The sequence below is a fragment of the Aptenodytes patagonicus genome, chromosome 6 (genome assembly GCF_965638725.1).
Source record: "Aptenodytes patagonicus chromosome 6, bAptPat1.pri.cur, whole genome shotgun sequence".
NCBI lineage: Eukaryota > Metazoa > Chordata > Aves > Sphenisciformes > Spheniscidae > Aptenodytes > Aptenodytes patagonicus.
The window spans coordinates 75,091,860-75,113,125 of NC_134954.1; the positions used below are offsets into that span (position 1 = coordinate 75,091,860).

The window sequence follows — 21,266 nt, forward strand, 5'->3', positions numbered from 1 at the left end:
CGGCGGGTCCGCGGGCGAACCGCCCTCCCCGGCGCCGCCGGTCCTGCCGGGCCGCCGCTGGTAGCGGGGTGAGCGGCGCGCTGGGCGAAGCGCTTCGCCGGTAAAGCTGTCCTTATCCCAGTGCCGCCGGCTCTCCTCCCGATTCCAGGTACGTTTTTGCGCGGCGGAGAGCTTTTCAAGCAGGGATCAGCCTGACCCGAAGCGCCGGCCGCAGGCAGCGGTGTACGGCAAACTGCGATTCAGTCCCAGTCCTGGCATGCAGTTTTCTCCCTCGGGAAATTGTCTCCGCTTTTTGAGGTTACGAGAAATGATCGAAGTGTCGCTGGAAGACTACCGATGGAGCGCGTTTACGGTAGAGGCGGAATAACGTTGTGGGCTGTCGGTTTCAGCCGCAGGTTTCCCCAGCGCTCGGGAAGCCCGCCAGCCTGGTTCCTTTCCCGGTTTTCCCGGGGCCGTGCCTCCGCTCCCGGCGGAGCAGGGCGCGCCGAGCCGGCGCTGCGGACCGCCGGTGGGATTTCGCTAGCCGCTGGTGTTCGTTTTGGCCGTTCGCATTCGCGCGAAACCCGGCGTAAAGGAGATCTGGCACAGCTGTGTGGAAGGCAGGGGTTTTTCTGCAGAACGTTGTAAAGTTAGGATGCCAGCTGTTTTCCCAAGAATCGGGTAAAAACTTCTTCCGAGCTAACAGAAAATAAAGTTTATTTTACAGTTTTTGGTAAGAGATTTTAGCGATCTGAAATAGTAAAGAAAAAAATAACTGCTAGAGCTGCCATTATTTCTTCTTTGTTGCAAAATGAGAATGGGCTGAATATTTGGGTGCTCCTGGGTGACTGGAAATAGTAAGAGAAAGAAAGATTAACGAGAGATTAAGACATGCTTAGAATTATGCAGAGGAAAGCAAGAGGCAAAGATCATTTTAACCGGTTGTTGGCTGCTGGACTTTGAGGAGAGAAATGAGGCCTTAAAGCTTGTATGGTTTTTCAAGTAGTCCTTTTTTAGTTTTCCTCTGTTGTGCCCTTGGTCGATGGCACATCTGATTACCGGTGATCTTGATGTTCTGCGTTCATCAGTAAAACCATGCAAAGGTGCTAAGGCTAATGAGGCCAGTTAAAAAATTTGGTGTAACTTGAAAAGTGGTACTTTATCTTTTGATAATTTTTTTAGACGGGCCTGTAACTACAAACACTTCAGGGTTTTTTTTTGTTGTTGTTTATAAAAAGTGGGTTTGGATGGCATTAAACTGCGAGTGTATAATATGGCGTGAATTTGGATTCCCCTGGGATGAATTTTTTGAGGTTTGAAAGTGATTTCTTCACTGAAGCAGTATTCTGAGAAACAAAATGTGCTGTATCGTCCTATCTCTGTGTTCATACACGGGTGATTAGCGTTTGCAAGTTCCCGAAGGTGAGCGTGCGCTATCAGGAGATGCTGATGCTGGTAAAATAGGGTGGGAAGCCAGACTCACAGTCTCGTTTGACTGCAGATGAGCTTTAAGAAAACACAAGTGTAACCACCTGTGCCTTTCGGGCACAAATGAAGACAGAACGGGAGGACGTCAGCCTTCACGGTTCTGGGATTTATGTCTGTTAACACCTGCCTCCCCCCTACCCCAGAAAAAGCTATGCTTCTTCCTGAACGTTCACGAAGGAGAGAGGTGACATGCTTGTTCCCACCATCCGTACCCCCAAGAACCCTATTCCTAGGGGAAAATAAGTTGTAAAAACATTCCTTATCAGCCATAGCAAAAGCTTATGACCAGTTTATATTTGGGAATGTGCAGAATCGGGTTGCGTTGCCTTCCTTGTAACGTTAAGTGCAGTTGTTTTGGGTTGAGGCAAAATACCGTAGAGAACTACCTAACCCCACTGTCAGATGACAGAAAAGGCCAAAGAATAAAAGCAGAATTGCTTGGAAATAAGAAACTAGGAAATCTTGTAATATTTTTCTATGTAAGACACAATTCTAGTGGGTTTTGTACATTAGCAGGTGAATTCAAGAGAATACTTTTCCTGAAAATATGGGAGAATTGAGTTCCATTAGGCCGTATATCACTTCTATGAACAAGGGGAAAATACAGTTTTGTGTGTGGGGTGTTGTGTGTTGGTTTTTTTTTTTTTTTTTAATCCAATATAGTGAGATCTGTGTACTTTTAACAAACCTTGTTTTTTCAAAACCTTTGAGGTGAGTTTAAAAAAAAAAAGATTGGACAATGCATATTCTACTACTTTTGTGATGATCAGTTTTAAGTTAGACTAAGCATGATGTGACAACTTACTGGTTGTTAAAAATGGCCTTTTTAGTATTCACAAACTTCGCTTTTTTCAAGACACTTCTGTTGGATTGGAAGAAGTGAGGGAGTTCTGATTTCCCAGCATTATAAATGAGTTCCTTTGGCCTTGGTAAGTAGAAAAAAGAATCAACAGGGCCTCCTCTTCACAAAATAGGTGAAATACATGTTTTCCATTGATGCAGCCACAGGCGTTCCTTGGTGGGTATGTCCTCCCAGCTCACGTCAGCAGGAATGCCCTACTGTCGCCATTTGCTCGACTGTCTTCAGGTTTGAGTCGGCGACTACTGACGAGCGCTGTGCTCCGACTCTTCTGCGCTAGGACTGCACGGTGCTGAGCGCAGGCTTATGCCATGGCCTTGACCTGCATGCAGACGGGCGCGCATCCAGAAGGTCACTGCCCTTTTTGGCGATGCAGGAGTCGCTCTTACAAAGAGGACTCGTGGAGGAGACTGTCTTATGGAAGGCAGTGGTTATTTCTTCGGTGATGCTCTGGTTCCAGCTGTTTAAAGTTTTGGGTTTGTAGGATTATCTTCACACACAAATATCTTCGTCTGTTTGATCAGCGGGATTGGTGCAACGTGAGCGTGTAGTTATTTTTCAGTGTTAGTCTAATGTTGATAATGAGTGTGTTGGCGTGGCTGGGCAGCTGGTCCTGTGTCTCCGTGGGATGCCTGACGTCTGTGCTGGCGAGCCGCACATTTGTCAAAGGTTCGTGGGGAAATCCTCTGGTACGTGGCTGCAGCTGCTAGGGCTGTGTTCTTCTGCGGATACTTGTCCCGTAGCTTTTCCCCTGGTCGTTGTGTCACTGCCTGACTTGCTCCAGCATTTTGTTCTTGTTCGAAGAGCTAGAAAACTGGTCCTGGGTGGTATCTGTCAAGTCGTCAATACCACTCAAGTACTTGTTACTTTTTAATTTCACTGGTATGTGGGCGAGCACCCACCATCTGAAAACAGAATAAATATAGTCAGGTTGGTCTCCTAATTAGCTGTGATGAGGCTGTGCAGCAGCTTGCAAGGGGATACCTGCCTATCACCCAGTGGGGCAGTCAGTGAAGGTTGGAGAGAGGGGTGACACCAGGTCTGACTGTCAAGGCAAGGAGAAACCTGTGAGGTTCGTGACCAAAGTCCTCTGATTTGTTTGTATCTGTTATTAGATGGGCTGTGCTTTGGGGGAAGAACGCGGAAAAAGAAATGAGAGGAGGACTTTGCATTTCTTCTGTGAGCTTCCAATACATTATAGCACCTGGGATTGTCTTCTGATATTTGGGTATTGAGTTTATGCCCATATTCTTTTAGGGTCTTTTTTTTTTTTTTTTCTTTAGTTGGCTTTACGTTTTTAGTGCTTTGTGCCAACACATTTGTGGAAACAGCCTGTTTAGTACAAGGTTAGTATCTGAAGGTATGGACTTTAAAGAAGGGAGTAAGCCCAGGTAAATTCTTCACAAATTTGACATAATTTGCAAGCTAAGTGGCATACAGTGAGGTGGCTCTGAACACAGAAAGCTTTTCTTGTCTGGATATTAGGGATGTGGTGCTTTGAGGTATCGATTCTGAGAGAAACTGGTGCTAGTCATTGCCTGACTCTAGTCTGAACAAAGCAACACAAAATAAAGGGTAGACTTTTATTACAAACAAGTTTGGTTAGATGAATTAAAAAGTCTTTTCCACTTTAATTTCTGAGTCACGGAAATGCATTTTAAAATGAAGAATAAGTCTATTTTTAAATGTCAAGCAGCCTATTTCAGGAAAGGAGAGAGGGAGAGAAACCAATTCTTAAAACACAAAACACTGGATAGCTCTGACTAGAGATACCTGATTTTTTTTCCCCCCCCCTTTTTTTTTTTTCTTCTTACTGAATGTGAAAGAGCTTCCTGTATTGATCTGAGATTGACAGTCCTAGCATTATAAGTTCTTCAGATAGCTGTACATGAGTTAATAAACTGCTTATGGTATTAAATGATGATTCATGGTTTTTGGAGAGTATAGTATATATTAAGGTTTGGTTAGATCAATCTAGTCATAAGATTTTTTTGTAGGCAGAATATATTTTTAACTTGTTTATTTTAAAATTAAGGTATGCCTGAGAAAGATAGGGTTGCAAACCTTAATAGTTCTTAAAGCAAGCTTGCCTTTTCAGTTTTTTAATGATAATTGCTCTCGTAGCAACTCTGATAAATTTAATTTATAATGCAATGTAGCACATTTTACCCAAAGCTTAAGCAGTGGACTTTAGCTTGTTAGATCATATTCCGTGATACCCTGGTGCTAGTATGCATGGATGCAGTTGTGTTTTAATAGAGTTTTGTCAGTTCACGCTGGCTAATTGCCATTCGGTGCAGTACTGCCTGCATTGGAATCTGATTCTGCAGCAGAGATTGACAAAAATAATAATGCCAAATCTTTCTGTGACTGACGCTTAAATTTTGTTGTTGTCTGGTTTTACTCCCGCAGCTTCAGTGAATCACGGGAAAGCTACGAGAAACAGTCACATTCATTCTTTGATTTATTAGAGGTGAAGGCTGGAGATTTTAGATTTCAGATGAGCTGAACTCTGGTCTGCCTGCCTTAGGTGTGAAAGAGACATTTGTGATTGCTCTTATTTCTGCTCAGGAATTTCTTCCAGCAAACTTCTTTCTGATTACTCTTCAGCTGAGCTACCCATCTTTTGCAGAAGTCTGATCCAAGTGACTCTGACAGAGCAGATGTGTACTATAGATCAGCTCTGAAAGGTTGAGACACTGCTTTACTGGAGGGCTTTTCGGATGCTTTTACTACTGAGTTGCATTCGTTTTTTAAAAATTAAGTATTCTGCTACTATCACGAGCTCAGTGTTCATTAATAGGTACATCACTTGGGTGTCAAGTGTTGCATTATAACAAGGGTTTGTCAACAGCAATAATTTAATATGTCTGAATTAACCAGTTCATAAAATGCTCTGGTATTCTCATACACAATACTCTTGTGGTCAGTATTGTAACGGTATCTATGGCCATCCTAAGGTTTCTAATTCTTTGCCTTTAGACTAAATTCTTTCAAGTGTGTATGAGAGGAACATTTGAAAGGCTGTGAATGGAGATGCTTGCTAACATATAGAGATGTCAAATAAGATAAATTTCAGTGCTGACTGCGGTGTTAAGTCGCATACGTTAAAAGAATGGTCTACACAACAAATAACACATTCACTAGAAAATGCAGCATGTCTCAGTTAAATAATGAAAAGGCAGGAAATTACCACTGGAGTCGTAACAGTAATGTAACTCCATCCACTTACTCGTCTTTCTAATGCGCCTGCCATCGCATTATACAGTATTGAGGGGAAAAAGGAGGGGGGGGGGGGGGGCAGAAAACTGCCTTGATTGACCTTTTGGGGTACATATCCAATACTGTTAGTTTAGAGGGATGTGAAAGAAGAGAGGAGGAGTTCTGTTTGTAGTTTGGTGCTATGCAGAGGTATGGGGGAAATATTCTCTGTGGAAATGCGCAGCTGTATGCAGTGATATTTAATCAAATCTATACTAGAAAACACCCGTACAAATAACATTATCAGGAATAGGCATTTTTGATTCTGCTTTTCAACTGTGAAGCGTTGCGCACATAACGAGTGCTACTTAACTGCAGTAAGAACCGTGATGTGGTTTGGAAACATGGCTCTATGCCTTGTCCTCTGAGAAAGCAAGCCGCTGTAGTGGCAGTGCAGGTACCGCTGGGGCGTATTTTGCTGTGTTTTCTGTCCCTCTACTGCTATCATCATCCTGTCGGTTACAGCTCTTGTTGCGTATAGCAAAACTTGTCTTAAGTGTGTACAGACCAGGAGGCAGAAGCAGGCCTCCTTTTCCTTCTGCTGTGAGACAGGCTTCAGGGTGCCGATGGGATTCCTGGCTGTTCCGTTATCCACCTAGGTATTGCCCAGCGCACCCCCTCCGCTGCCAGCCGGTCCCACCTAGCTGCCAGGCACCGGCGGGCTCAGCTCCGGGGGGAGGCTGGAGGAGCTGGGAACCACCTGGCAGCAGAGGCAACAAATCCCTTCCCCTCCCCAAGAGCAAGCCCGAAACCTCCCTGCAGTCTGGAAAGCCAGGCTGGTGTCGTGAGTTACACGTGCTGCGTCTGGTGACTGATCGGAAAGGGGGGAGCGGCTGGGCAGCTCTGGGGGCTTTTGGCAGAGCCTGGTACCCAGGGGAGCAGCCCCCCCAGTTGCTAGGCAACTGCTGCCTGATGCTGCACTGCAGCATGCTGTAGATGCATACAGATGTGGCCACATCTGGCAGAGGAAGGAGGTGTAGCATTCCTCCTCACGTCCTGTGCGTGTTCCTGACACACGGTAGATGAAGCTGCATGTTTATCAGGCCCTAGCTCCTGTAGGCACTTCATTAAGCTTTTCTGGCTAGCATTAAGATCAATGTTGACTTGAAAAATGATGTTCAGCTCTATTTTAGATTTCATTCTATAAGAAATTGACTGTTTTGTTTTGAAACAATACTTTCATAATAATAATAATAATTTGCAGTTTGTATCCTTTCTTATCTAAGCATCTGGGTGTCATTGGTCAGTTTTGGTGTTCCTGGGAGTATAGATGGCTAACAGAAGTTGCTTTGCACAGGTTGCAGTCTCACAGGTTTGGGAGATCAGATTGAGGTCAGAGTAGTTTTGATATTAATTGGGAAGACGTAATCACAGTTCTAGGATGTAGATGGACTCTAGGACTCTAATGATGCTTCTGTATTAAATTGGCAAAAGTGCTGAGTGATAAATCGGGCAATTCTCATTTTCTTTGGAGGAACTTTTGTAAACAGCTTATTTCTGTCTGGCCAAAGGATTAGGACACTTAATTCATATTGAGTCTTAAGAGTGGCAACAGATTAAGGGGCTGTTCAAGGATGTGCTCATACTGATTTACAGAAACTGGCCATTTGAAAATGCATGGAGATAAAGTTCCATTAAGTTTCTCCTGAATATAGTTTTTTTGTAGCGCTTGGAGAGCCGCTGTGTTGGACTTGCTCTTACCCCCACTCCTGTGGTGCTGCAATTTATGTCTCTTAAGTCTACAACAGAGCCTGAAGTTGCCACAAGTTTCACTAATAAGGTGCGAAGACAAAAAGCAGTTGGAGGAAACCATTGGTCTATGAAACAGGTGGATGCTCCTTGGAGGAGCCCAGATCAAGACGATCAACAGGCATGTTACAAAAAGCCGTGTTCGGTGCTTCAAAAAGGTGTTACTCTGGCTAGAAGCTTTCAGTTAACACCCTAGATGAAATTTTTACGTGCAGCATATTTGCAGTTTTAAGACTTTTAGTCCATTAAGTCAAGACATGAAGATTATGCTTATCACTTAACAGACCACTCTGTCACTTAGGCAGCTTTCATCTTTCTCTCTCTAGTGTAAATGTTGACGAGCATGCCCAGGGACAGACTGGAGCTGACTCTTGCGGAGTGGATGCTGATCCTGCTAGAGCAGCGTGGGAGGGGAGGGATGGCTTTGAGGGATCCAGGCAGGCGAGAGCTCGGGGCTGGTCCCTTTTCAGCACTGGTAGGAAAATACTGGCTCAAGAATCGGGCCTTTTGTTGAATCAATGCACTAACGTGGGCTACATGTCAGACTTCGAAGGGTGCGACTCCAGGACCATCACCAGGGGAGCAAAACTGGTGAATGCTTTCCAAAGTCTTGGCCTCAGTCTGTGTTCCCATTGTTTCTACAGAGGGGATAATATTTTTTTTTTTGTCTCACAGAGATGTTGTGAAAGTAAATTAAAAACTTTTGAGGCAACTGGGTATAATAGTGATGAATGCCATGGCTTTGAGCCCCTGAGAAAATTAAATATTGTTCATTCTGTGCATGGCTTGGCTGGTACGAAATAAATAGGGCATGGGGCTGTGTGGTGAGTTACAAGAAGAAATACTGAACAACTGCTTCGTTTTAACAGATGTGATCTGCTGTGTGCACTCAGTGAAAGTGGGCTCTGCAGAGGGGATTTTTTTAGTACATGAGAAAGGCAAGTCAAGGTTTTGCAGCTATCTCTAATTCTGCCAGTTTTTCAGAGCTTGGATTTGCAACCTCCATAACATTCTCTTACCACAGCATTTTATTGTGGTAGTTTTAGGAAAAGCTGGCAATGCAGATGATTTCTGAATTTGCATACTGTTTTCTATTATAAACCCCTGTTTTTATGGCTTATAACACTGCCAAACTGCAGTTTTTTGGGGCAGGAATTTCCCTCGCTGCTTTGCTGCTAGATACTCTTTTTAAATTAGCTTTATTCTTAGAAGTGGTAGCTCAAAACCCCGGCATACTTACCTTCCTCCTCCTCCTCCTGAAAACCTTGTTACTCTATATGTTGAGAGGTTCCTTCCGCTCGGGGCTGTTGGTGACCAGACTGTGCCTTGGCTGTTTGCATCCCACATGCCAGCAGTGCCTGCCGGACGTCCTTTGCAGGTGTTGCTCCAGGCTGTGGTCGGCCTGGACAGAACTGTGGAAGGAGCCCATTTATTTGAGCGCAGGCAGGAGGAGAGCCAGGCTAGGAGGGAAGAGACTGAGCTGAGCAGAAGACTGGCCCTTGCAGGGAAACGGGTATTTGGAGGCAAAGAGAATCAGCTTCTCGGAAAAGGAGGCTGGAGGTAGGATTAGGAGAGGGAAAACGGGTGGAGAAGGGTGCTGAGGATCCTGACTGGGCGTCTGAAATAGCTGAATAAGGAAACATTAAAAACTGGTAATGGGCCTTGGGAAATGAGAGGAGGAAAAGGAGACACCCGACAGGAAAAGACTGCCTTTCTTTCCATTGCGGCAGTGGTGGGGCGGGAGGGCTGAGGCCAGAGAAGGCTGGGAGATGGACTTTGGGAAAGAAGCAGCAGAGTGGCAGAGGAGCCCCAGCCGGGAGGCTGAAACCAGGGTGTGTCGGTGGTGAGGGTGGCTGAATGCTGAAGGCTCGTGGGGAAAATGCAGGTGGCAAGGTCATAATGCACACGTGCTTTGGGAATTCCCTTACGCTCCCCAATTCTGGCTCTTTGTGGGTTGTGGGGTTGTTTGTTTGTTTGTTTTGGGTTTTCTTGAGTGCTTGAACTTTCAGTGGTCCTCTTACATAGCGCTGATGTTTTCCTTGTGTGATAGGAATCGAGTAGTTCATGTTCACATCGTGCTCTCATACGTGAGTGGCTTGCGCTCCAAGTGCGGAGTAAGCAGGTCAGTGGTGGCTGTACTTGGGAGGAAGGTGGAGAACATGTTTAGCATGATCCTTATTGTAGCCACAAGTCTTTGCCTAAGTTTCTTCTTTACTGCTAAGAAATCTTGGAAAAGCAGCCAAAGGCACGCTGCGCTTTTTTTTTGTTTGTTTTTTGGGTTAGCAGCCATTGTATCTAGTTCTTGGTGTAAACCTTTGCATGTGATTTTTTTTTTTTTTTTTTAAAAGACATATTAATTAAATTATCTCTTAAGGAATTGTAATATAAAGCATTTATGGGGACTGAAAAGCATTCAAAATCCACAAGTATATTGAGAAGAACATGGAGGTTTTGGCAGAAGTGTCTCGAGATCACCGTGAGGTGGTCTGGACCTTGATGAAATTATTTTCTTCTGTGTTTTATGTTATCTCAAATTGGAGAAGGAGAACCTTGCTCCTATATGCCTAGCCCTAGCTTTGCATATATATATATATTTTTTTTATTTCTAATACTTGCTGAAAAATGCTATCTTGGCTAGTCAAAATGATTGTGAATTTTTTGTGCAAATGTGAGGTTCGGGGAAGGGAAGGAAAGGGAGAGGGGAGATACTTCCATCTTGAAACGGAGCTAGGTTGAAAAAAAAAAAAATCCAGATTATAAACTTTCATTTTATTAAAAAAATCATTCTGTCGGAAACGATATTTTTTCAAATTCAACTCAAGCACTTGATTGAAGGAAAAAAGATCAGGTAGCCTATCTTGGTGATGCATGGACCTGGGGGTGCTGGTCAACAGCCGGCTGAACATGAGCCGGCAGTGTGCCCAGGCGGCCAAGAAGGCCAATGGCATCCTGGCCTGTATCAGAAATGGTGTGGCCAGCAGGAGCAGGGAAGTGATCGTGCCCCTGTACTCGGCACTGGTGAGGCCGCACCTCGAATACTGTGTTCAGTTTTGGGCCCCTCACTACAAGAAGGACGTTGAGGTGCTGGAGCGTGTGCAGAGAAGGGCAACGAGGCTGGTGAGGGGTCTGGAGAACAAGTCCGATGAGGAGCGGCTGAGGGAACTGGGGTTGTTTAGCCTGGAGAAGAGGAGGCTGAGGGGAGACCTCATCGCTCTCTACAACCACCTGAAAGGAGGTTGTAGCGAGGTGGGGGTCGGTCTCTTCTCCCAAGGAACAAGCGATAGGACGAGAGGAAACGGCCTCAAGTTGTGCCAGGGGAGGTTTAGATTGGACGTGAGGAAAAATGTCTTTACTGAAAGAGTGGTGAAACATTGGAAGAGGCTGCCCAGGGAAGTGGTGGAGTCCCCATCCCTGGAGGTATTTAAAAGGACGAGTAGATGAGGTGCTTAGGGACATGGCTTAGTGGGTGGTGTTGGGTCGACAGTTGGACTCAATGATCTTAGAGGTCTTTTCCAACCTCAATGATTCTATGATTCTATGTGTATACATTTGGAATTCAATATGCATGGATTTTTACTTATTTTATTAGTTCAAATAAACCCTAATTGAAATGGAAGCTAATTTGAGGATTATTTGTGGGGAGGTTAGGTGGAGCCCGGGAGCTCTCAGGCATGAGTGGGAGCAGTTTAAACTGAGCAGCACCTGAACTGTTACAGGTATAGTACCCGGTTCTGGTTTCCACCTGGCTTCACGTATGCCCAGAGAAAGGGCTGAGCTGGTCAGCCCTGCCTACGGCAGGGAGGGTGGCTTTCACCAAAACACCATGCAGAAAACAAGTGGTCCCTCTTCAACCGTTTGATCTTAATTCCTCATCCCACATGAACGAAACGTGGTGTTCCTAGCCGGTTCCTCCAAGGAGCAAGGCACCCACCGGATTCAGCGGTGGGACTGAGCCTCCGCCATGTGTCTTTGAAAGCTCCCTCCCACCCCAAATAGATAGCTCTTGTAGCACGAATTTGAAACTTGCGTTCCAAGAAAAAAATGTAGTCCTCCCCAGCTGCCTCACACTTACCGACAGGTGAGGTTTCCTACAGGCATTTATGTGTACATTCGCAGAGTAACTGGCTGGGACTGTACGGGCTGCTAAGTTACAGTATCTGCTGGTGGTTTTTCTCTGGGCAATGAAATACTTTATTTAATTTCTTCCTAAAAAAAAAAAAAGGTATTTATAGGACGTGAAGAGTAGGAGGCTTAGTTCTTTGCCACTAGTAATCCTCACATCTGTAGCAAAGCAACCCAGGACTGGATTAATGGTTAGAGCTTGAGGCCAACGGCATTTCGCAGCAGGCTGCGCTGCCGGTTCCCCGCAAAGAGATGCTGCGCATACCTGGGCGTGGAAGTACCCTGAATTAGCTGGACTTTGAAAGGTTAAAGTGGGTTTTATTTTTTTAAGCAAGGGGAGGAATATTGCATCTGAATGTTAACTATTGTAAAAAAGGAGTTTGCCGTCACTGCTGCTAACTTTGTAATAGCCTGTTGCACCGCCTTTATTCAAACACCCGAAAGCTGCGCAGCTGGCTAATGCATCGTAGCAGACTGCGGTGGTTCCTGTACAGACTATGGGTTTAAAAACTCCACAGCATTGGGAATGGACGATTTTTCCAATCGCCCATTGATGACTGCTGCACTTCTGAGGTTTACTCGCTTATATTAAAACAAGAACCGATGAAGAAAAAAATTCTGTATTATTAAGAGTTTGGGGAGGAGGTGCCTTTGTATCTCAGCTGGTGCTGAACAAATAACTATTGTACTCAACGCTACAAAAGCCAATTACAGCCACCATGGTGACAGAGACTGCGTGGGGAGAATTAACACTTCCGCTGTTTTCTCCTCTCTTTTCTAATAAAAATCTCTGTTAATTTGTTTTTTCTTTGTAATTTTCTTCCTTTAATTAAACTATTCCTGTTGACTGGCATGAAAATGGATTGTGCTAACCTGAGACAAGGATTCCGGAGCCCTTGAAATTTTAAATCAACTGGCTGTGAATCGCTTCAGCACAAAACAGACCTATTGGTTGTGTTTATACTTAAGACAGATGGAAAACTTTATTAATGATTACATAGTAAAATAGCTCTTCAAGAGTAATTTGAAAAACTGTATTTAAATCATTCCATCTCTTCCATCTCATTGGTTCAAATGAACTGTAATTAAAACGTAATGTAAACTTCTTATATGTGGGAACTACCGAAACTGAAAATGACCTGTTAGGGAAGCTCCCTCGGCACTGTGTTTCACCCGGTATGCTGCTGTTTGAACAAGGAGATAAACTGGACCAGTTGTCTGGTTCTCGTCTCCCTGCGTGCTGTGGGAGTCAACGTGACGCTGTGCTCCTTGGGGGGATCACTGGGAGGGACAGAAATCCATTTTAACAGAAAGTCATGTGGCGGGGTGAGGTGGTGTGGGAAGAGTGCAATGATGTGTGAAGAAAGCCGGGCCAGGAGTGTGTTAAACCAGGAGTGTTACCAGTTGTGGTGCTGCTGGATTGAAAAGCTGAAGGTTTTTCAGAACTAAGATAGAAAAGTGTTATGTATAAAATTACATTTAATTAAGATACGTAGGTTAAAATGCGGACAAAACTTATGAGAGCTTTTTTTAACTATAATAAACTTCTTTATGTACTAGAAAAGACAGTCAAGTGGTAAGGCCTTTCTTCTGTTTGTTTTCTTTTATAGGCACCTGGAAAGTTATCCAGCGGTTTAGTGCTAAGGTAGTGCTTTGGGAGCATGGCCGACGCAGACCTCCCAATCTTGACGTGGAACGCAGCTTATAATGGTAAGCGTAAGGTTGTAAATACAGTCATCTAACTTACAGATCTGCGTTGAGAGTAGATGTGGAGGCCCTCACACTTAGCTTTTCTTGACCAAACTTACTGTAGCAGGCAAGAGCCTAAATATGTAGGTGGGTGACTGAAGCATTCCTTCGCAAGGCATTTTTGGTGGTAGTGAGATGGTGTTCAGAATTTTTCTGCAAGATAAAAATTAATTTGCTTTTAGTGTTCAGAGGCCATATTTAAAATAGCATTATAAACACATTATTTGAGGAAAATTAAAATTCAGTTTTGTTCTTTGTGATAATATGTCTAATGTTCAATAAAATGATGAGTATCAGAACTGTCTGTTGACACTGCTTTGTTGTCTTTTTGTGTAATCTTTATGAAAATGTGTTACATTGAACGAAAGGGATATGTGTATTACGTGTGTTTCTAAATGAAGGCAAGTTACGTAGACTGTCTGTGATGTATGCAAGTCAAAATGGGTCATATTCATAGAAGGATGGTAAAAAACAGAAAGTACCTGTATGTATGGAAAGAAACAGCTACTTTAAAGATCTCCACGCTGCACTTTTCTATAAATTTTTCACTTCAAACTGTGTGTACTTGTTAGCTAATTCAGACATTCTTTTTCTTTGTTTGCAGTGGGATGCTTGTCTCTGCTTCCGTGTTGGATTTTAACTGTGGGAGTTTGATACATCTCAGCAACTGCTGTCTTTCCTCAGCTTTTGAGCTAGAAACCAAGTAAAGCAATGAGGAGATTTGTTTACTGCAAGGTGGTTCTAGCCACTTCTCTCATGTGGGTGCTTGTGGACGTCTTTTTACTTCTATACTTTAGTGAATGTAATAAATGTGATGACAAGAAAGAGAGGTCTCTGCTGCCTGCTCTGAGGGGTAAGTGCCAAGTCTAAGCTATCTTTGAAGGTCATAGATTTCTTTTGGAAGTATTTGGCCTCATATGTTGCTCTGTACTTTCTAAATTCTTTTTCCAAGTCAAACAGACAAAATGCCAGGATCTGAGGTACTTTGTTTCTGTAGTGCTTTAGTGGCTTCTGAATTAGTTTCAGTTATCTTAGTGTTTGACCTTTGCCATAACGAAGCCTGAGTCTTGTATGTTTTCTTCAGCGAAACTAATATAAAATGTCTGTGATACGTGGAAGAGAAAACAGAAGTAAACATATTAAGAACCTCTTTTATCAGAAGTCATTTGACCTACAAGAGAATTGATGCTCTCTGATTGTTTTTTCATTTGTGAAAGATACTTACTTGTAAGCTTGCTTTTAAACTGCCAACTCTGGCTGAAACGATTGTTTTAAGAGACAGATTCTCTCTACCCTATGAAAACATTAGGATCACGTCTCAAATGCAGACGGAGCAGAGATTCTCGTCTCACTCCAAATATTTTTAGCAATGTAATTTACTAAAGGGGAGTTCATGAAAACTGAACCTTCACAGAAGCTACAAGTTTTTGGGTTCGTAACTGCTAATTTCCAGAGCAGGCATTCACAGGACAGATCGTGTGCTTCTGTGCATCCAAAAGACACAAGCAGTGATTTGGTACTTGCAATGAGCTTGACAGTAACCTGTAGAAACTGTAATGTTGATTCCCGAATGCAGTTAAGACTATAAATCTATGGGAAAGTCACAAGACGAAGAGGGAGTAGAAATTCATGAAATACAGGTGTTTGTTTTTCCTTGTAAATTAACATCCTATTCTTCAGAAGTTTAGGTTTAGAAAATGGGAGAAGGATGATACTTTGAATCTCTAATAGGATTGAAACAAGATTAATTATACCTAGCGCAGCTGCTTTTGTAACATGTTTACAGTTAACAATAGACAAAAATTGTGTCTGAGGCTGTTCCTCTCATCATAAATACATATGTATGTTAAACCACTGATTCTCATTTTTGTCCACAGGATAAATCATTGTCATCCTTTTAAAAGCACTTGGGGATTATGGTTCAGTTGAGTTGATAACTTTGCAATAATTCAAAATGAAAATACCGTTCAGTGATGGGTTTGTCACACGGTAGTCCTTGCTCAAAAGGTATTTGGAAGACTTCACTTTGACCTTCCAATCATATAAATAGCTGCATGATATTAAAAAAAAAAAAAAAAAAAAATATTTTTCCAAACAAAAAGGATATTGCTTGTTGTCATAGGTCTTTTTTTTTTTAACCTGTGTAATTGAATTACTGTATTTTTAAACAAATATTAGGCAAGAATATGGCATATCGTGAATAAAACAACCCATTTTACCTATACTGTCAGTTGCAGAAAAGTGATCATAGATTGTTTTTGAAGTATGCATTGGAATTTTCTCAAAATTGATTACATCTTGTGAAATGCCTTTAATCGGTTGCATTTTTTGCTATGTAATTGGATGATTTGTAAAGAAAAATATTAAATATTAGAATGACAGATTTTATTTGAACATTAACAACTTTTAAGTCAATTTAGGCTACAAAAAAACCCCATAAGCACATGTCCCTGCTACCACCACACAAATTTAAATGAAAACATTTGGAACTTGCAAGTATGAATTCACCTTTTTGACACTTTTTTGTCAGCATGATACTATGCAGTACTGGACTTTTAGTTTGAAGTACTCTGTTGCATTTGACTACTTGAAATTACTTTTGTTTTTACATTCAACTTATTGAATTCTACGTGCTGTGCGTGTTATAAAGAGATGAGGTTTCTGCACAGAAGTTCTAGAAGCAATACTACTCTTCTTGCTCTTGGTTTTGAGAAACAAGTTACCTTGAATATATAACACTATTTCTACTTTAAAGCCTGGTAAAAGAAATACAGTGTCTGTTACTATACTATGCATATTCTACGTGATCCTGGAAGAATATTTGATTATAAGACATTTTAAAAGAATTATGAAAGTGTATGTAATGTTTGGGGACACTAGCGCAGTTTTATTGGAAATTGATTGCGTGTCTCTTTTGTGAGATTACAGAAATTCTAGAAGGCTTCTGCCACAAAGGAACAAAACAAGAAAAAGCAGAGTTAATCTACTTTATCCTTAAGTTTTTGATCGGTTGTTTAAAAGGGAGGAGGAAAAAAAAAGCGCCAATACTGTGGAATTTAAAAACATGTCCTTGACTGATACCTCTTCTCTGTTTGGTGACATATGGACTTAAATGACAACAATTCCAGTAAACAAGAATCACTGAATGCTCTCATTTAGAAGATTTCGGTTTTAGGAAAACATTGTTTAGTAGATGAGGACTGTTAATTCACTAAACAAAGCCTTGCATAAATAATTGCAACAAACCCACTTTTTCTCATTGGCAGTTATAATTGAAGGTTTGGTAACTTAGTATGTAGTTCATGGGGTTTTGTGTTAGTATATCCACAGACTTGAAATACACTTATTTGGAACAGTCTGTATAGTATCTGCTCTGGAATGAAACTTACATTCCAGTCCACTAAATTAAAAGTTAATTTGTCTGACACTTGGGTTTTCCAATGTCCTAAATATTTCTGGTTATATTAGATAGTCATATGTATTGCCATGTCAGTATGCATATTTGAAAACAAAAAAAATCCGGAGTAATTTTTTGCTTTGTTACGGAGATTTAGCAAAAAGTCTTCATTCATTCCTGCTGAAACTGTGTGTTCTGGTGGAGTAATTAGAAATGTCTTTTAAACCTCTGTAGCTTCCGATCCAACAGACTACTAAAACCTCTTTACAGTAAGTGCCATGAGCCATTATGAGGGAAATGAAGTGTAGTGCTGCTTTTTTGCTGTAAAGTACCTGCATGGGTACCATCACCTTTGTCTTATTAATAGTGTATTTGTCACTCTAATTAAGAATGCAGAATTATCTGTAAATATAAAAAGCAACATAATTACAGTATTTCCACAAGGATATTAAAAAAGGCACAACAAGAATCAATATTCTAATAGACATTTAAATGGGACATGGTAATCCAGTATTTGAAGTCACTTAATCCATCACCCTCATCATTAATTAGAGAGGAGAGATTCTGCTTATGTAGAATGGTGTGTTTATAGGTGAAAGAGGTAAATATTCCCTGCCTTTTCAGTCATAATTATTGCATTCTAAATGATTCATAAAGACAGCTGTACAGTAGATGTTGAACTGTAAGCAGTGACAGTCCATAGACTGGAACGCAGCTGTCAGAAATCCCCCTCTGATGCCTTGCTGTACATCTTTTAAGTGTACAAGTGACAAATATAAAAGCTGAGCGTTATAAAAATGAGCTGTCGCTGCGCTGGGTTAGTGGTATTGCTTAACAACTTGCAAGTGTTATCCTAATCAACCCCGAGCTGGCTTTCAGTCAAGTCGTCTTTACTTGCATCTATTTTTGTGCCACTGTTGAAAGAAACATCACTTATTTCTTAAACTTACTTCCTACTTTGGGAGAAGATTAATATTGGACAGCCTTTCAGCCGTCTCTGTTTTTCAACGGCAGATGCAGAAACTGTGGAACTATCCTATCAGTAGGTCAGCAGTGCTGCTTCCCCTTCGTGTAGGGTCCACGTCCAGAGGGTGGAGGGGTGTCACTGCTGCTTTCTCCTGACGTTGTAGTGTAGGTGTTTGAACATACCTCGGGGTGCCTAACGCAGTGGTGTTTGGGCAACATTGTCTGATAAATCTTGATGAGGTGCAGAGGAGTAAGTTCCCAGGACATGCATCAAACAGACTATTGGGGAGCTCTTTCAAGAGTGATCAGTAACATAGAAACAGGATCGCAGTCCCTTCCTGTTCCCAGAGGCTCCTTGCCTTTGTGCAGCTTGCTGTAAGACACGTAGAGATTTCCCTGGAAACTCAGGTTTTACGTTGAATTTCAGGAGGTTTAGAGTAGGTCTGACCATGCCTAAATCATTTCAGAAGAGCTGTGAGACAGGTATAGGTTTTATGGAGAGCATCACATTAAGTAGAAGCTGGGTCTGGCTTCTCCCCAAACGGAAATAAAATGTGTATTGTGTAGTGGAAAAGGGGACAGGGCGGCACTTAGCAGTGCTCCTGATGGCAGAGAGCAATCTGGGGAGAAGTCCTCCTCTCTTTTCCTTCCTGTCTGTACGGCCCTTCCCGCAAAAGCAGGAGCCAAAGCTGACTTACGGCTTCAAACCGTCCAGAGCCGAGGTGCACCAGTCAGCAGTTTGCTTAGACAGGACTTTGAGGGGAAGAAACAAGTTGGCAAGTCCAAAAAAAAAAAAAAAAAAAGCCAGGCATCCCTAATGTTTACCCTGCAGGGTGTGTGCATGAGGACTTCGGGAATGTGGCGCTGAGTGAACTGATGGGAGGCGCAGCGCAGCCATCGCTTAGTTTCTGAAGTCTGAGAGTATTCATGATGTATTGTACTGCCTCTTGAAGGACCCTTACTGCAACCTGAGCCGGTCGTGGATTCAGCATCACACGGGAGAAAATAGTGCTTGGTTTGTCAGATGTTCCGACTCGTCTCGGGCTCTTCTGCTCCGTGTTGGTGCAGTATGTATTTCTTGTTTGGCTTCCAGCTAAGAACTGTACAACTCGGTCACGTTCAGCACTAGTATTAATGACAACTCTGTTTCAAATCTTTCTCAAGGACAGGTCTGTTTCTTTCAGAAAAGCTGGTTCTCGAGGTCTGTGTGTGTGGGAATGTATCTAGTCTTGTTTAGAGTAGGTGGGAGTGAATGGGTGACGTGACGGATAAGCGGAAAGGTAGCTGCCCAAGGAAGGGATTGCAAAGGAATCTTCCTCATGTTGTGAACCGATCATTTTCAAGCTAATATTCCTAGCAGACAGTTCGTCTGAAACATACAATACTCTCAACTGGCAGGACAGGGTGCTTTCAGGTCTGCTTGAAGAAACAGTCTTTTTTTTGTTAAAAGCAGAAGTCTCTTTTTATGCACAAACTAGAAGTTGGTTTACTCAGCACAATGAACTTACAATGAAGGAGATGTTTAAACCATACTGGAATGCTATTAAATTCCAAGCTGCGAGATTAAGAAGGATCTTGTGAAGAAGGTATGGTATGTAAAAGCTGAAGCCACAGTCCTTTTATTTAAAAAATGTCTTGAGCTTTTTCTTTACTGCTTCTGTTGTCTTCCAGCAATTTTGTGATTGTAAGTACATTCTTATTAATTCTGGAAGTCATCTTCTCCGAACGCACAAATGAAGTGCTTTTGAACAAATACTCGGTGTGTAATCCTAAAAAGCTGAGAGAAGGGTTTTACATCTTGAAACAAATCCACAAATGGTGTATGTTACTGAAGCTGTGGATATTTGCCTGCATACATCATAATAAAGCCAGCTGCCACCACGGACGTCATAACGTGTCTAATAAGGTGGCCTAAACATTGCAAGGCCAGCACTTTTTGGAAAAACAAGCGGGCGCCTGCTGGCGACCGGTGAGAATCTCTCGGCAGAGCTGTCTGTCCCAGAAGACCCTACTTCTCAGCTGCGCTCTGCTGTCGTGCGGGTGTGGATTACTGTCCGATAAACTGCACCTGCTGGGTCTTGCTGCCGTGTTAAAAAAGCTACAGACCATTTCGAAGCCAAGGCAATTTGACAGCCTGGCATCTTATCAATTAAGCCTTATTTTAATTTTCCACTAATTAGGGTAATTCTGAATGCTCACAAGACCTCTGTTTCGCAGTTACTGTAGCCCCCTCCTTACTGCAACTCCTCACTATGAACCAAATTAAGAGCATCGTCCCTTTGGGTTAGGTGCTGTGAGACGACTAGGAGTTCACCAGCCTGGTTGCGACCAGGTGGCAGAGACCAGGCGGCGTGTGCCAGCAAAGCGGTCGTAGTCGGAGGCGCAGCTTCTCTCGTTAAGCTGCTGTTGATAGGAGGAGGAACGTAACTCTGAAAAAGGGAAAGACCTCATCTCTTTTGATCTGTTTGGCTACATGCATGGCCTTTCATCTATAATCTCGAATGCTCCTGGAGAATCAGACCGTCCCCCAAGCTTCCGTCATGCCAGGAGGGTGGTTTATTGTGCCTGGTGCAAGAGTTGAGAGAGGGAGGATCTTAATTTGTCTCTAGGCATCTTGTCGGGAAGAACGCGTCCTGGAGTCAAGGAGGGTTTTCTGTGCTTTTAAGTGTTCTTCCTTCATTCATGGTTAAGGGATTTGAAATGGAAAAGGACTTTACTGCAGAAAAACCTCTAATCTTTAATTTCAAATTCAAATAAGTTAGTTAAATTTAGTGTTTCCTGTTTGGAAAGCTGTCTTTGAAGACACTTGTTGGCAGTTTTCTGTCCAGATTAAAAGATGTAGTGAGCTTGGGAGAAGTAAAATATTGCTCTCTAAAGAACAAAATAGGGAGCGTGTGCCATGTTGGAAACAGTAATTGTAAAGAAAGTGTGATTAATTAAAATGAGTGTATATGAGTAATGAGATGAAATTGTAATTTTGAGTGCTTGTCTCTGCAACGTGAATAATGCTTTTAATGTAGCTTTGTAATGTCAATGTATGTTTTAGATTTTCATGAAGTGGTGACAAATCTTTACTATTATTTTGGTGTCTAATGCTTTTATGCAGATTTTCATTTCTGTGTTGTTAACTATGTTCTCAAGTGCTACAAAAAGGATTTGTCACAAAATCAGTGGAAATTATTAAAATTCTATTTTGAAGAAAACTTAGTATCAGAGGAAGGTTTTTTTTTAAATCCTGTAATGTATTTATGTATCTTTTTTTAAAGAGAAAAGGTCTGTGTTATGATCATATAAAGCAAGGGAATGAAACATTTGGATGCTGTAATAAAAGTTTGGGGTTATGGCCAAGTTTAGAAAATAAGGCATTCATTTTGGTAGTTTCCATAGTAACATGATTATCTGTCAGATTACTGTATGCATTGCACTGTCTGCAGTAACAATGGCAGCAAGTATTTTTTGATAGCATACAATAAAGATTTAATAGATGGATGGATGAATATGTACATTGCACTGAAGTCTTGTCACACACTTGTTGACAAAATTTAAAGTGCTGATTTGGATATTGTGACAATACATTAAATTTATTTATAGATTCATCTCACAGTTCAAGAAAAAAGCATTTCTGAAGCTTGAGGGAAAACTAGCATAGCAGACGTCTCTTTCTGATTGCAAACTTAATAAATTAAATAAATAAAT

At 42.1% G+C, this 21,266-nt stretch overlaps 1 protein-coding gene across 2 annotated transcripts in view; it reads left to right on the forward strand.

Moving 5' to 3' along the window:
- Positions 1-21,266, forward strand: part of GALNT13 (polypeptide N-acetylgalactosaminyltransferase 13) — a 160,368-nt gene that overhangs the window by 190 nt on the left and 138,912 nt on the right. Inside the window, exons 1-3 of one of the 2 annotated variants that reach the window (XM_076343218.1) lie at positions 64-148; positions 13,069-13,168; positions 13,812-14,060. In XM_076343218.1, the coding sequence (XP_076199333.1) occupies positions 13,919-14,060 (142 nt within the window). In that variant the 5' untranslated portion in view covers positions 64-148; positions 13,069-13,168; positions 13,812-13,918. Of the gene's footprint in view, positions 1-63; positions 149-13,068; positions 13,169-13,811; positions 14,061-21,266 lie in introns of those variants that run through there. The other variant, XM_076343217.1, reaches the window with a different exon arrangement.